At 36.8% G+C, this 14,466-nt stretch overlaps 4 protein-coding genes across 6 annotated transcripts; 1 reads left to right on the plus strand and 3 right to left on the minus strand.

The window, feature by feature from the left end:
* Nucleotides 1–478: 478 nt before the first annotated feature.
* LOC124298423 (zinc finger protein 343-like) lies at nucleotides 479–4,781 on the minus strand. 2 transcript variants are annotated; one of them, XM_046750397.1, is made up of 3 exons: nucleotides 4,492–4,781; nucleotides 3,269–3,711; nucleotides 479–3,192 (listed from the first exon to the last, which is right to left on the minus strand). In XM_046750397.1, the coding sequence occupies exons 2-3, from the start codon at nucleotides 3,684–3,686 to the stop codon at nucleotides 2,723–2,725; spliced, it is 888 nt and encodes a 295-aa protein (XP_046606353.1). In that variant the 5' UTR covers nucleotides 3,687–3,711; nucleotides 4,492–4,781; the 3' UTR covers nucleotides 479–2,722. The 2 variants fall into 2 exon arrangements, with proteins under 2 accessions (XP_046606353.1, XP_046606354.1); XM_046750398.1 differs by lacking the exon at nucleotides 4,492–4,781 and adding an exon at nucleotides 4,100–4,318.
* A 248-nt stretch (nucleotides 4,782–5,029) lies between these two features.
* On the minus strand, nucleotides 5,030–6,637 carry LOC124296873 (evolutionarily conserved signaling intermediate in Toll pathway, mitochondrial). Of its 2 annotated transcripts, XM_046747251.1 has the most exons (3): nucleotides 5,507–6,637; nucleotides 5,156–5,419; nucleotides 5,030–5,114 (listed from the first exon to the last, which is right to left on the minus strand). In XM_046747251.1, exons 1-3 carry the CDS (start codon nucleotides 6,420–6,422, stop codon nucleotides 5,089–5,091), a joined length of 1,206 nt encoding a protein of 401 aa, XP_046603207.1. In that variant the 5' UTR covers nucleotides 6,423–6,637; the 3' UTR covers nucleotides 5,030–5,088. The 2 variants fall into 2 exon arrangements, with proteins under 2 accessions (XP_046603207.1, XP_046603206.1); XM_046747250.1 differs by having other exon boundaries at nucleotides 5,030–5,419.
* A 120-nt stretch (nucleotides 6,638–6,757) lies between these two features.
* Nucleotides 6,758–8,379, plus strand: LOC124296874 (coiled-coil domain-containing protein 137). The gene is made up of 3 exons (XM_046747252.1): nucleotides 6,758–6,954; nucleotides 7,030–7,681; nucleotides 7,758–8,379. The coding sequence occupies exons 1-3, from the start codon at nucleotides 6,878–6,880 to the stop codon at nucleotides 7,959–7,961; spliced, it is 933 nt and encodes a 310-aa protein (XP_046603208.1). The 5' UTR covers nucleotides 6,758–6,877; the 3' UTR covers nucleotides 7,962–8,379.
* On the minus strand, nucleotides 8,033–9,991 carry LOC124296875 (BLOC-1-related complex subunit 5). Its single transcript, XM_046747253.1, has 2 exons — nucleotides 9,660–9,991; nucleotides 8,033–9,546 (listed from the first exon to the last, which is right to left on the minus strand). Exon 2 carries the CDS (start codon nucleotides 9,466–9,468, stop codon nucleotides 8,656–8,658), a length of 813 nt encoding a protein of 270 aa, XP_046603209.1. The 5' UTR covers nucleotides 9,469–9,546; nucleotides 9,660–9,991; the 3' UTR covers nucleotides 8,033–8,655.
* Nucleotides 9,992–14,466: the final 4,475 nt, after the last annotated feature.

Here is a 14,466-nt window from a genome sequence, read left to right on the forward strand (position 1 = left end):
GACATAGTACAAAATCTTCAACTTTTCCGATAGTGAGTGTCAACAGTAGTGCAAATGACTTACTTATGTCTTACCTATGTTTCGATCACATCTAAGTTTGCATCCTTTTAATTTGACAATAGTCAATGAAGAAGTTACACTATCGTTTTGTAAAAATCTAAAATTGATTTTATTTTGTCGAAATAATATTACAGGAAGTTGAAAGTTTCTAATGCACGAAAAATATTTGCTTGTATGTACAGTGATAAATTATTTTGAACTGGAACTTATCGTCTTAACAACTTACCTATTGGTACATGGCTAATAATGATCGTTTGCAAGCACCGCTATTTATTATGTCAGTTGTACTTTGCGTTTTATTATTACACTTTCATAGCATTCGTGTATCACTGTATCATGTACCATTTTTCCAGGGTACATAGATAGGTGTAACTATAAGTGATACACAATATATTGGTTTAGTTTTCTTTTCTGACTGATATCAAACATTTTATAATTTATTAATTAACCGTTCTGGCGCTCTCAATTTTTTTTTTTTTTTTTGTTTAGATTGCATAAACATATTAACATTAGCAAAGAAAACAATAAATAAATGAATGTAGGCCACGAAATGAAAAGAAGCGCTAACAAATTTTTAACATCTCCCAGCATTGATAGAAGTTGTTCAATAAATATCATCTTACCTACTTGAAAGCGGTGCTCGTGAGATGATGAGTAATGTGTTTCCAAAGGTAAGTAAAAGCAAAAATATCGCTTTAATTTCTTCCAAGCTAAGTAGACTGGTCGATGTTCACAGTTTTTAGCAGACAAGCTCATTCTGCAAAAAACTACCATCAACAGTGCACAATACAAGGATATTGCTGGTAGGAATTTAACTTCCTCAGATATTAAAAACCTGAACAATTCTAATCAATGAGTAGACAAATATATATAGTATATATTTTTTAATTGTATAATTGTATATAATAATGATTTATTAATTTAAATATGTTCGCTACAGTAAATAACAAACGTTAGTATATGTGAGTATTGTTTTTTAAAAACTGAAGTTGAACCAATACAATAAATTCGTCTAGCTTCAATAATAAATATAATGTACAGATCGAATAGACAACAATGTGTGTACATGCATTTCTTTTGTATGAATAATATTATACATGATATATAGCTATACATAGAAATCGGACAGATATAGAGTTGCCGTTACTTTATTCTCTCAAACAAAGTTGTCGCATTGTTTATTTGCTATCGTAGCAAAAAGCTAATTTATTCAACATACTGATTTATCAACATAGCAAACAATTATCCAAAAGACACGTACGTATAGAAAATTTCTGGCACTTTTCTCAATAATTAACGAAATATAAAAATCACTATGCAGTGTTGCAATAATGCACCCCTTCCAGAAAAAAGGTACACGTGGCAACTCCATACTCTTATAGAGGGTTGTAAATATTACATACTAAATTTTAGTGGATAAGATACGTAATTTGATTTTTGTATCTATTATATATACATATGTGTGAGGGTGTGTGTATATATGCAAATATCATAAATAAGCATCGTTTTTTGCTAAAATATTGATATTTCATCATGGGTCCTATATTCTTTTACTAACTGCAGCATCAAGTTTATCATGCTGGAATAATTTAATACGCAGCGGATAATCATTCACACGCTATGACGGTGATCCATGATTAGCTCAATTCATACAAAGGTTATTATTATAATAATAAGTAACGCTGCCAAACCTTAAATAACAAATATTTAGTACTGGAATTTTGAAACTGTGTAACTCGATAACAATCAACACCTTTACATGCTTCCTTTAAATAGATTAACAGAAGTGTTGCGTTGAGTTTTCAAAATTTCGGAAAATTTATCTGTCACAGGTACATACTCATCTCGAAAATTTTAAATTACAACAAAGTGATCTAACAAATTAGAACAATACCTTAATTTCTACGTATTTGCATTAGCTGCATCACTTTTAGGTGTATGCTGTGTGGTAGAAAATTGTTTTCACATAATAACGCTTTGCATTGCTTGTATAAAAGCACACAGCAACCTTAATTAACAATTTTAAATACAAAGAATGATGAAACTCATATTATACCAATATTTTATGATACTCATCACTATAAGTCAACACAGAAGAAGAGCATCTCATTGTTTCTCTGAGTTGGAAAAAAGTACTCACTCTCAAGTTACAATGGGTGAAAAAGAATTCTTTAGTGAATTATCGAGTACTAGGATTATAAAATTGGATTGGAACTAATCCACATACTCGGCACTTCATTAGAATCATATTGTGCGAACAGCACAGCTTCAGAACAAAAATTAGTAACACATTATAACTATGATATATTTTACTTTGATCCCAATGACAAATTTTATTTACCACATATTGTGAGAAAAAAGATAATTTAACGTTTTTAGTTACTATGTTTTTTTTTTTCATGGTATCTTTAGTGCGTTTTGTTCGAATTCCCTGTTACTTAATTTTATCACAATCAAATATAACAAACGAGAATAATCCTATTTATTTCAAACAGTACTCAGCACCATGGTTGAATTCTTATATTACAAAAAAAAAAAAAAAAAAATCGCAGAATAAGGGTGAAAAATCATCATCATATTGAAAAAAGAAATATCATTCAAATACAAGTCATGAATTCTAGGTAAACTATGTGCCTAATGAACAAAAGCGATCTAGTCACAGCTAAGTGCGTAAAATAGAAAACGGTGGCGGTCCAGCTTGTCTCATCATCATTGCAAAATTGCTGAGTCCCTCTTCATTTGAATTCTGCGCATTTTGATTATTTTGAGAATTACTTGAGTTGCTCTTATTCCTAGTGCCGCTATGACTTTGCAGATGTTTCTTAAGATGGTCTTTTCTGTAGAATGCCTTACCACATTCTGTACAAATTTGATTTTTACTACCTGAATGAATGATCATGTGTCGAGCAAGATGTTCATTACGTTTGAAAGCCTTACAGCACATTGAGCACTGATAAGGCCTGTCTTTGTTGTGACCTTGCTTGTGTCGATCCAGATGCTCCTTGCGCTTCAAACTAGCTCCACAAATATCACAGATATGTGGCCGTTGCCTGTGATCTTCTAGATGCTCGTGCAGCGCATCTCGGTTGTCAAACCTGTACGCACACTCTGGGCAATGATATACTAGCATACCTGTGGAGTAGCATTAACATTACTTCCGTATAAAGGAAAAGAGGGGTTCTTGATGACTATTAAAAGGATAAATCACCGTTAATGTGCTGCGGCTCAACTTCAAATTCCAACTTTGGCCGAACATTTTGAAAGTTATGAGACGAGTTGTTGCTATTATCTTCATATTTAAAGACATAAGGCAAACCTAAGGTGCTTGAACATCGTGCCAAGTACTCGGAGGTCAGTCTAAAGTCGATCTGCAGTGGATCGGTCATGGTAGCAGCGTCTACTTTTTGTACGGTTTGCGTCCCAGACGATTGCTGTGTATCATTTTGATTATTCTGCTGACAGATTTCCTTATTTCCACAGCTATTCTCGTTCCTGTTTTCATCTGTGTTCTGATTATGGGATCCCAGAGGTGGAGCATGTCCAGGATACGTGTAACCAGTCATGTTAGATTGAATATCAGTCAAATATTTCGCATTACGCGGAACATACGTCATTTTCATGTGCATCTGGATTTCCACCGTAGATCGGGCGCTGAAGACAGTCAAAAACAAGGAATGAACAAACAGGTAAAGAAATAATATTCTTAAGATAAACTTTTGATACAACATTTGATATTTATTTGTAAAAATTTTGTTTGTGAAAGTTTGTCCTCGCATTGATCGTTTCAAACTTTCTCAAAGACAGGTTTAATCGCGATTTCAAGACATGAATTTCAAGCAAAGGGTGATACGCTCAGTAATTGTGGTTAAAATTGCAAGTGTTGATAATTCTTATGTGAGAATGAACGGCCGAAAATAAATTCGTGGCCATTTTTTTATCTCGTATGTATTACGTAGAAAGATCTAGTTTTAAACGGGAGTGGAAAAATGCGTTGATATTTATTATTTGCTGCATATAGTACTTGTGAATATTTACATACCTACGTGCGTACGAAGTGAAAATATGTACATTGAAACGAGACAGGTAATTATTTAATCAGATTCGAAACCGTTGAAATTAGAACGTTTCTATCGATGAAAAAACACGCCGATATGGATAAAAATTTGCCTCGCAGTTCGCCGTACGAAATAATAATGAAATACTAGTATTTCAACTTCAACTGTACAGTGTCCACCCTTATTAGGCAGTCCTGAGCATCGTTTCAATTACAAGTTATTGAGCAGGTCAAGATACGTGCGTAGGATGTGAGCTAGACATTGATAAGGCGGTGAACGAGGACCGCGCGCGGATTATCTTTGACAGTCTATTTCTGAATGAAATGTCAAACTTTTACGGAATATTTTTAAACCTAATGTACGAGATGCCACTTACCGTTCACCCGCATTATTCCCGCGAACTTTGTGGATCTCTCGCCATTATTTGTTTGTATCACATGCGGCCATCTTATCCTATCAGCTGCTGGGGTGATGTGATTTTTCTACATACGTGATATTTACCTATCACAGTTAGCATAGAAATACTTTCATTGCCCGTTATAGTTATCCTTGTTTTGAACAGATTTTTAAACCGTTATTACGACTCGGAGAAAATTAATTCACGCCAATCGTTTAATTTTTTTTATACGTCCGCGACAAGGTTTTTATTCTTATAGGGATTTGATTTTTTTTTCTCGTTGAAAACAGCGCTGCTCAACTGACATTCGATCAGCGCGATCGTGTAATTGAAATTAAACAGGCAACAGTTTCAGCGTAAGTTTTCCGATTCATTCAAATTCTTTACTTCGCATTCAGTTACGACGATTTTATCATTGAAATGTAAACCTTGATAAATATTTAGAAGAATATTGCGATAGAGAAAAAATAAACTGAACTGAAGTTACAGGAAAATTAAAAAACCACACAAGTCAATGTTATTTTTTTAATAAATAGCTCAAGCATTGCTGAGCGACGATCGCAGATTTTTTATTTACTATGTACAGGTGAAATTGTTTACATGAAATTCTAATCTTTATTAACTTTATTTTCTACTCCCTCATCTTTAGGTTTGTCAGATTTATTATTGGCCAATACAACGTCACCTAAGGGACTCTTTGGCTTAAATATAATGGGAATATTAGCTAAGATGTCATTCTCTTTCTGTAAAAATCTAATCCAAGATAATAGAGAGTCGCGACTAGAGGTTCCAGTCGCACAAACAGCAAATATCGTGCCATCCTCTTGCTCGTGAATCGCCGTCTCATCTTCAGTCGGTACCACAGATTTTTTTGTTTTCAAAAATGGCAATTCAATTTTACTAACATCTGGAAAAGATCATTATTGTTAATTAGATTGGCGAAGAGAGTTTCAGGAAAAAGACAACAAATCACTTTTAGAAGAATATTTCTTACCATCGTCGTCAGGCGGTGGTAGGTCAGGTTTTGGAACAGGATCTCCCCTCAGTATGAAGTAATTAATGGTCAAGTTTTTTAACCAAAGTCTAAAAGGCCCTTCTACATATATGGGGGCTGTGGAAGTATGCTTGTTAAGCAGTTTTTTCTGACCAATACTCATTCCAGAAACAATCCAAGTATCGTCGATGGAATCTTCGAGATCTTTTGCCTGGAAGATTGTGATTTTTCGGAGCAAATCGATGCTAGTAATTCTCTCTATGGCCAGTTTGGCCAACTCGAGAGAATCATTGGGCAAAACTTCTGGCAAAGGCCATGGACTCGCGTTTTTGAACTTGGGCATCCAGTACATCATTCTCCAATACTTCCTCAGCGGAAATCCCAGCTTACCGAATATGTTGAGAAGGATATCCTGCATTTCCCTGTCTGGTATAACTCCGTTGTTTTCCATCTGTTCAAGGACATCTATCGCGCATTGCTGCTGCTTTGGATAATGCATGAACTCAGCCTGTATCGTATTCTCCGGAATGAACTTCCCCTTCGGTAGTACATTGATCAAGTTTTTGTATACCTCTAGATCTTTTTCGACTCCAAATTCCTCCATGTGCTTCATTGCTGCGTAAATGAATTCGACGTGACCTCGCCTGTGAATGTCTCTGTCGACGAACATTCGCAGTACGTCTAAGTACGTTTTTTTCTCTTTACTTCTAACCTGTGCAAACCCGTAAAAACTCACCGCCTTGCTACCTTCATTTTTTTTGTTATTATTGTCTTTAGACAGATGAGCGCTGGTCACAGATATGCAACGCAAAGCTGTTGTTGGTCGGTAACTTTTCAGGTCGTGCAGTATCAACTTTTTTCTCATTCCTGGATAAACCCTGAGCAACACATACGATCTTCTTATTATCGATGTCATATTGCTACTTGGTATAATGGTTTGTTGTATTTCTCAAATTAACGGAGGCACGATCATAGTCGTAATGCTTAAATCCGCGTGCCGGTCAAACGATATTCGTATTTTATGCAATGTGTAATTGATATTCTTTGAAAAACCTCTATGTTTAACATCCCATTCCGTAATATCGGTTACACACCGAGGTTATGAGATTGCTGAGAGGTTAGGTTATATTTCCTCAACACCGCGGCCGGCGGAGCCTCCACCGGTGGGGGCTTACAAGATTTCTGATTCACCAAATTTAAATTTTGCCGCACAAAAATCGTTCGTCAAAACTCCGCACGAGTGCAGCACTGTCGGGATTTGCGATCCGTGGCTAAACAATAAGTTTGGTTGGTCCAAATTCGAAGCGTGCGTACTGTTGGAACTAGTACATAAGTACAGCCGAAACATTGAAGTTATGAAATAAAGTGAAAATGGGACGCAAGATACCCGGAAAAAAACACAGAGGAGTGAAGGACCCAACTAAGCAACAAAAGAAGCGTTTATCAGAGTAAATATCGTTGCGTGGAGTTGTGTGATTGAATTTTATAGGTTAAGTTGATCATCGTAACGTGTCAAATTTTAGGTTAAACAAAGTGATAAACGCGCCGCCGAGGGACAAGGATGAGCAGGCGATACCGAAGAGTCTTGAGCGCGTGATGAAGCTGAAGCAAAGCGTGAAGGACGGTAAGATGATGAAGAAAAATACCAAGAAAAAAACGAAGCTGAAAAATCAACTGATCGTGATGGGCAATCACCATCCACAGATTGCTCATCCCAAGGCAAGACCGGAGAAAGTTGTTCCTGTTTTTTCGCAAAGACCAGACGAATGTGGAAAGGCTTTTTTGAACCGAGTGAACTCGGAGACTCAGGCGTTCATAAATGAGACTGCGTTTGAAGACAAATATGGTGTGGAAGTCAAGCGAGATCCAAGTACTGGTAATATCGAAGGATTGTCTAAGAGATCGAAGGATGAGATAGATGAATTAATGAGACTCAAATTGAAGCACAGTAATACCAAGAAGAAAAAGAAAAAGAAGAAAGAGACCGAGACGACTAGGCTGACGAAAGCTCAGAAAAGGAAACACAAGCTCGAGTTGAAAAAAACTAAAAAACTGCAGGACAATATAGACGAGTTCAAGGTCTTCAAGGAGACTATTGAATTTGGAGATGTTGTCCACGCTCCTCCAGAACTAAAAATCAAACCGAAAAAAGCAGACGCTTCTCACTCCGAACGGGTAAAAACCTTACCAATATTTGATTTGTTGTGCGTTGTATTTTTTTGGATTAATTTTACCGATGATTTTCCGATAGCCTGGACGAAGACGTCTTCTTCTTGATTCGCTTTTCAAGAGCCATGACAAATCTGCCGAGAACCCAACAGGCGTTAAGTCTGTCAATAGATCTGGAAAACGCAAAGATCTCCCAGTTGGGGAAAGAAGACAACTGGAGGAACGACAGAAAGAAGCCATAACTGCATACAGAAACCTGAAGTCTCGGAAAGCTGCTGATTTATGACCATGGGCAATGGCCGTGTGATCAGTATTTGTACATATGAGAGCCTTAGCAGAGAATAGAAGGACGAAATGTGTGTGTAAATTGATCAATTTATTTACGATATTTTTTTAATTACATTAGAGTATATATAATATAGAGGTTAAGGTTTACGGTATTCTACTTTGGCAGAGAAGTAGTTGGAAAAACTGTGGGAGGTTACACTTTGCTAAAATTGTCATTGATAATATTGAAACAAAATGAATAGCATTTGCTACAGTAAAACAGCGATTTAAATGGTCATAGATTGTTTTTGCTTGTTATTGATGACGATGATGAACATGAAGCAAACGGTTTCAACTAATCTAAAATAAAATAACAGTGCTGTAAACAACAAAACAAGTAATAAGAGTCTCTTATCTTGTGAAATCCCAAGTGTTTAGATCCTTTGAAATGTCTAAACAATTGAAATATTTGACAAGCATAAATATGAGCACGATTTCTGAAAATTCATGTGCTTTAGACTATCCACACTTACAGTTTTATCGCAAACGAACTTCTCCTGTCCTGCAACTTATAATTTTACTCTAGAATTAAACTTATCTTTTATAGAATGCATGAAATAATTGCCACGAAACGGCTGATTACTTGATATGGTATCAAATGCTGACAGCAAATAGTTTTGAAAAAGTGTATTTGATGAAAGGGTGTTAAATCCTTATCCAGTTGTCCAAACAAATGGTTCAAGTCGATTATTAACTGGTAGGTAGTTATTGAGCTTTTCAAGGCTTTCTAAAGTATAATTAAGTTGGGTGTGGCAGTTGTCCAGTTGTTGGCTGATATGATGAATCTTATTCAGCTGTTCAGCAAATTTTGTGAATCTCTTTTGCCTGTCTATAGCCATGTTGAATATTCGTACAACTTCGACGTCGAGGGTGGTGTTGAGTGTGGACTGCTCAGTCGCAATCATTTGTGCATTTGTATTCAAGTGGTGTTGATATCGGGCGCAAAGATTGAACAAACCGATGGGATCCAGTCGTTCCAAGACTTCAGGGTCTCTGACTCCAGGTGGCAAATTTAAAGTTCCCCTCATAATGGGTAGAAACATCGGTATGCTATGCAATTTAACTAGATCAGCATCCATGTCTGCAGTCGGCTCAGAAATAGCTGGCTTGACGACTACGATGTTGTGTGCTTTGTCCGAGAGAGTTTTTCTGTGCCCAATGGCACCAATACCTGGTTTTCGCTTGGATAATTCCTGCGTTCCGAGGCTCTTTCCTCGCTGCAATTGGGCCTGTTTATTCGTCATTTTGGGTGAATCTCCTATTGGCCTGTTCACTGTGTACGATATGTAAGGCAGATCTGAATCCGAGCAAATGCTTGGTCCGGGACTCGTACATCGTGGTGGTGTGTCTTCAGGGATTCCATCTCGGTTCGGAACGCTCTTTCCACGCCGCAATTGAACCGCTCGCGCTCTGCTGCTCTCTGATCCTGGTATATCGTTGCTTTGAGAGCTCTGCTCGGATCCCATCGTTTGATTTAATAGATACTTTAATCTTCAAAGAGGCAGTTTTTCCAAATTATCCAAAGAGAGTAAAGTGAAGAGTGCCTGATAAAGGAAAGTATTGTAATAGTTTGATTCTGAGGATGCAATATGTGAGCGAATCTTAGGTTTTCTGTGTACAATCAAGGTTGCATAATAATAACCAAACAAATGAGTACCTTTGCTACTTAGAGCACGTACGTAGGTTCTGTCAGTGGAAGTTTGTCATCATGGTCTCAATTCGAAGTTCTTATATATCGATCAGTTGACGTGCGTCCGTCAGTTCATATATGACGAATAATTTTGTTTTTCAATTCACGTATTTACTTCTTTCATTGGGAATAAGCGACTTTGTGAGAGATGAATATCGTAAACATTACACAATTAGTTAACCCGCGCTATAACCGAATACTTTTTTCAGAATGACTTTTGAACTATCAAAATCATCGGGTCCGCCATCAGACGACTACACGAAATGAACCCATTGGAATCCATGTCCCGCGATGACAAAGATATGGGCTACGCCAGTGACGTCACTGATTTTAGTCACAGGCGGCACCTGCGGAGAAGAATCAAAAACATCGCGGGATTTTTTTCCGTCGGTAAGTTGGCTCACGACACGTTCGACCCTTGTTTTAGCGCGTTCTTTGAATCTACAGCGAAATGAACACCTGTCCGTTCAATGTTTATTGTGAAATTTAACCGGATTTGTTGCGTTTACATACAAGGGATATTCTGTCTACCGTGAATTGAATTTTATTTACCCAGTACATATATTTTCAGTCAGCGGTACGCGTTCTGCAAACGATACGGATATTACGTGTACAATGTTTTTATACCGCAAGATTCGTAATGATTGGTAACACCGTATATAGAATACACGATTGCATTGTGTATGCTCAGGCATTGTGAAGTGCGGGTGTTTTTATTTCGAGAATAATTCATTATTCTTCTAACCATAATCATACGATATGTGCAACCGGTAATTATCAACTGTTTCTTGGTGTAACAAACGAACGGGTTAACACGCGCGATGCGTACATGAATGGCGATGAATATGTATAACAAACAATGTGATAATCGTGGAATATCATAACGAGGACGTTATCGGAACGATGTAAACGTCTTTCAAGCGTTCTTTCGAAAACCGTCACGCTGCAGGGTACGACTTGAATCTACGAAACAACAGGTCGCGGTGAAATGACATATTCCGCGGCAAAGCAACACGCAAATCGTTAAAATATGTGATCATACCAGCGGAACGGTTCTGCGCATCTATACGTCCGTAGGTATGTACGGGACGGTAAATATTTATGGCCATGTCAAGAGGACCACGTGTATAAGCTATGTTTATAAATATACGTATATGTATATACGTTAGACGTCAAGGTATATGTAAAATGCTTGTTTCTTTGAAATAAGATTGCAAGTTCCACTCGTTTCGCAACCCATAGATCAGTCGCACTTCGCACGTATCTACATACGAAATATACATACATATCCTAGATACAAAGCGCATGAATGTATAATTTTGAAATTTACAACTTTTCCTCACGCCGCGAATCTTTTCAAATCCCGTGAGTATATGTTTATTTATTTGTATAATGTGTATATATCTACGTAAATGCGCAGGTATATACCATGTACTCATCTTGTACAACAAATATAGATTTTCAAGATGTATATCTAATGCATCGGTGATGCCAACCGTTTGATTTTGCAACCGCGTCTGTTTCTTACGTCTTCTGTGTTCCGTTTTATTTCTTTTTTTTTTTTTTCTTTTTCTCCACTTTTCATTATTTCTTCCACTCGGCTTCGCATGTGGCGCACGATCCCTATCTTCGTATATTTGCATACCATCTAACTCAACGCGGGCTCGAAATCTGCTCGCTCCGCGTCTTGGATCTTCGATTTGAAATCAGATCCATGCACCGATTTTCTTCATTAATAAATCATCGAGGATGAAACTTATCATTCATCTCACAGTCTGGTACCCGAGACGACAATTCCGCTTACTCTGAAATAGCTGAAGAAGAAGAAACAGATGCAGCAGCGACGACTTGGCGAAATGAATACCCCCATTTATTTAAAAGTCGTTATTATCATCCGGCTCTCGGGACTTCTAATAGTTCCTGGATTTCGCCAAGGTGCAGTTAGCGAGTTTCTGCATCTGAACCGCGGTCGTAACCGTTACTGGATATAATTATCATCATACTTACAGAATTTTACTGTAATAACGGTTTCCCAATAGGGTATATTTATGTTATACCGTTCGGTATTGTAATAACATTTACACGGTGCTAATGAAGACATGATTTTTCATTTTTATCTGTTATGCAGTTTGGTTCAAAATAAAAATAAAAATAAGTAAAGAAAATATTATTGGATACTGTCAGAAACAATTTTTCTACAAGTTTATTGACATATATTATGAAATTTTACTTCAAAGCATTGAACCGGAAGTAAATTAACCTCATTCAGCTTTAAATATGAAATAATTAGATATACAGTGACTGTACAGCTGGTGAAATATCAAATATTAATCGAACAATGATCCCTGTTTACACGTAAAGTTACGAAAGTTTTCAAGTGCCAGATACTTACATTTTTTACAAACTCTTTGATATAGTTTTTTTTTATCACTCACGCAATAGCAATGTTGCTGCAATACGCAATGTTTAGCTCTTCATCGTTGATAATGTTATACAGGCGCATTGCGTACAAAATTACGGGTTTGTTGTAACGAGCACTGCAGTCTCTTAGTGCAAATCCCGCAGATAACTGACGATTCTTATCAACGATAATAAACACGGTTTGCCCTCTATCTCGTCAAGGTGGATGATTTTTTAAATCGTCGGATTAACGGGCTTAAGAATTTTATTACGATTTCCTAATTACCTAAATATTCAAACAATATTCGATCGGGCTACATCGAATTTTTTCTATTTGCCCTGTTTTGAATGTAGTAATTTTTCCTCAGTTTTTTTAATGACTAGTAATTGGGGAAAATGGGCATTCGGTAACGTCATAATTATAATTTACGACAAAGCATCCGTCGAAATGAAAAAGAAAAGAAAAACTTTTATCGTATATAGACTGCAGAGAAAATTTCAAAGACATTACTGTTTACTTGCATAATTATTTTTAAAAAATGTTACATTTGTTCATCGTAAAGTGAACTATGTTCAAACTGTCAGTAACGAATAAACTAGAATGAGTTTTGGATAGCCTAAAACTTGGTTTATACCGGAGAAGTTTTATCGTAAGTCTGTATAAAAATATGAAGTTTTATAAAAAATGATAAGATCGTGAGTGCAGAATCCCTGAAGAATACAACGGGAAAATCGAAGTTTAGTAGATACGAGATTCAAGATTTCGACAAACGGCGATGTACAGCATATACGAGGATAACCATCGTTGAAACTTTCTTTGAAAGTAGTGTACGAATAGAGACAAAACGACATAAATACACATAAACAGGCATAATACGTTTTGCATACATACGATATAGATACTTGTATAAAACAAAGAACAGCAGTTTTGGCGCGCAGTTTTATGGCTGTATAGCGAGGAGGCTCTTCCCTTTTTTGATGACACGTTCTGTAAAATCTACAGTTTTCCCGTCCCGTTGATATATGTAACAGTTTGTAAGCCACAACATGTTTATATAGTACGCTGTGTATATAAACGTATATATGCTATATGTATGCATGAGAGCTAGCTGAGCAATTTCAATTTAATGTCCGTCGGAGCCTCGGCGTGTCCCCGGCTTCGTTTGGGCTGCGTTTCAAAGCGATTTTTATCGCGTAAGATTGCGACTTGAAGAGAGCATCAACAACTTTGAAACGCGGCCTCAAAGACCGCGTCCAGCTTCCATGGTCACCTGGTCAAAGGATCCGCCTATGAAAAATGACGACGAGTGAAAATAAAGAATCGAGTGAAAACAAATAAAAAAAAAAAAAATACATAGGAGAAGAGAAAATCACGTTTAAATCATACGTGCAGCGCTCGTATGTAAGAGAATTTGACTTTAAGTGCGAAGGCACGGCTGCTTGGTATTCAGTTCCGTTTGGGCAAACAAGAAAATTTTCCTTCAAACTTAAACCAGGAAAATTCTTTTCCTTACGAACGTGGCTGCCGAGCTGCATCGTCGTACTTGTAGAAACGTGGCCACCACGTGTCGAATACTTCTTTCAATGTAATTCCGTTTCCAGTCTTAAGTGGGATGCTATGGTTCGTATTTATCGACAGGGTAGAGCGTCGCTCATTTTAACTATTATTGGAGCCCGTAATCGGCATTGATGTATCGATAGCGCAGGCCAATAAGCGCAGTTGTATACGTATATTATAGCGCTGACCAAATATGTCGAATAACTTTTTTGTTTCACGCGAGAATATCGCGAGAAAATCCATTTTAGTTATTAGGGATAGTTCAATTACAGAAACACAGTTTCAAGTGCTGTTGTTGTGTAAAATAACATTTTTCATCAGATATCAGTTTTCGTCACGTTAGTGATGCGTAACACTGTAAATTGGTCATATTTTACACGGTTGATAAACACTGACTTCTCTTAAGGCGTCTTGTAAATATGACACAATGAGAGACAAGTTACTGCTAATTATCAGTAACTAAGATTATGTGCAATTGACAGAATAAATTAAAAGCGGCGATTATACTATTAGAACTTGCGTTATTGGATATCTGAAGATTAGAACTAGAAGGACGCCATCTGATGGCAGAAAATGTAGAAAAGATGATCTGTTGTTAGATGGTCGTATTTAAGCTAAACCGTTTCTTTACTCCTATTTCCTGCTTTGGCTTATTTTAAATTGATAAAAAATAGAGTCTTGGAATCTGGCATGAAATTCTTTGTGTCTTATTTTCCGTAGAAATGGTCTCTTATTAACAAACGAAAAAAAAAGTAATGTGGGTAAATTCAGTCGGTAAAGAAGAATTAGTACGGGATTGCCTTAAAGCTGCGAGGT

This window comes from Neodiprion virginianus, chromosome 2, assembly GCF_021901495.1.
Source record: "Neodiprion virginianus isolate iyNeoVirg1 chromosome 2, iyNeoVirg1.1, whole genome shotgun sequence".
Classification (NCBI taxonomy): Eukaryota; Metazoa; Arthropoda; class Insecta; order Hymenoptera; family Diprionidae; genus Neodiprion; species Neodiprion virginianus.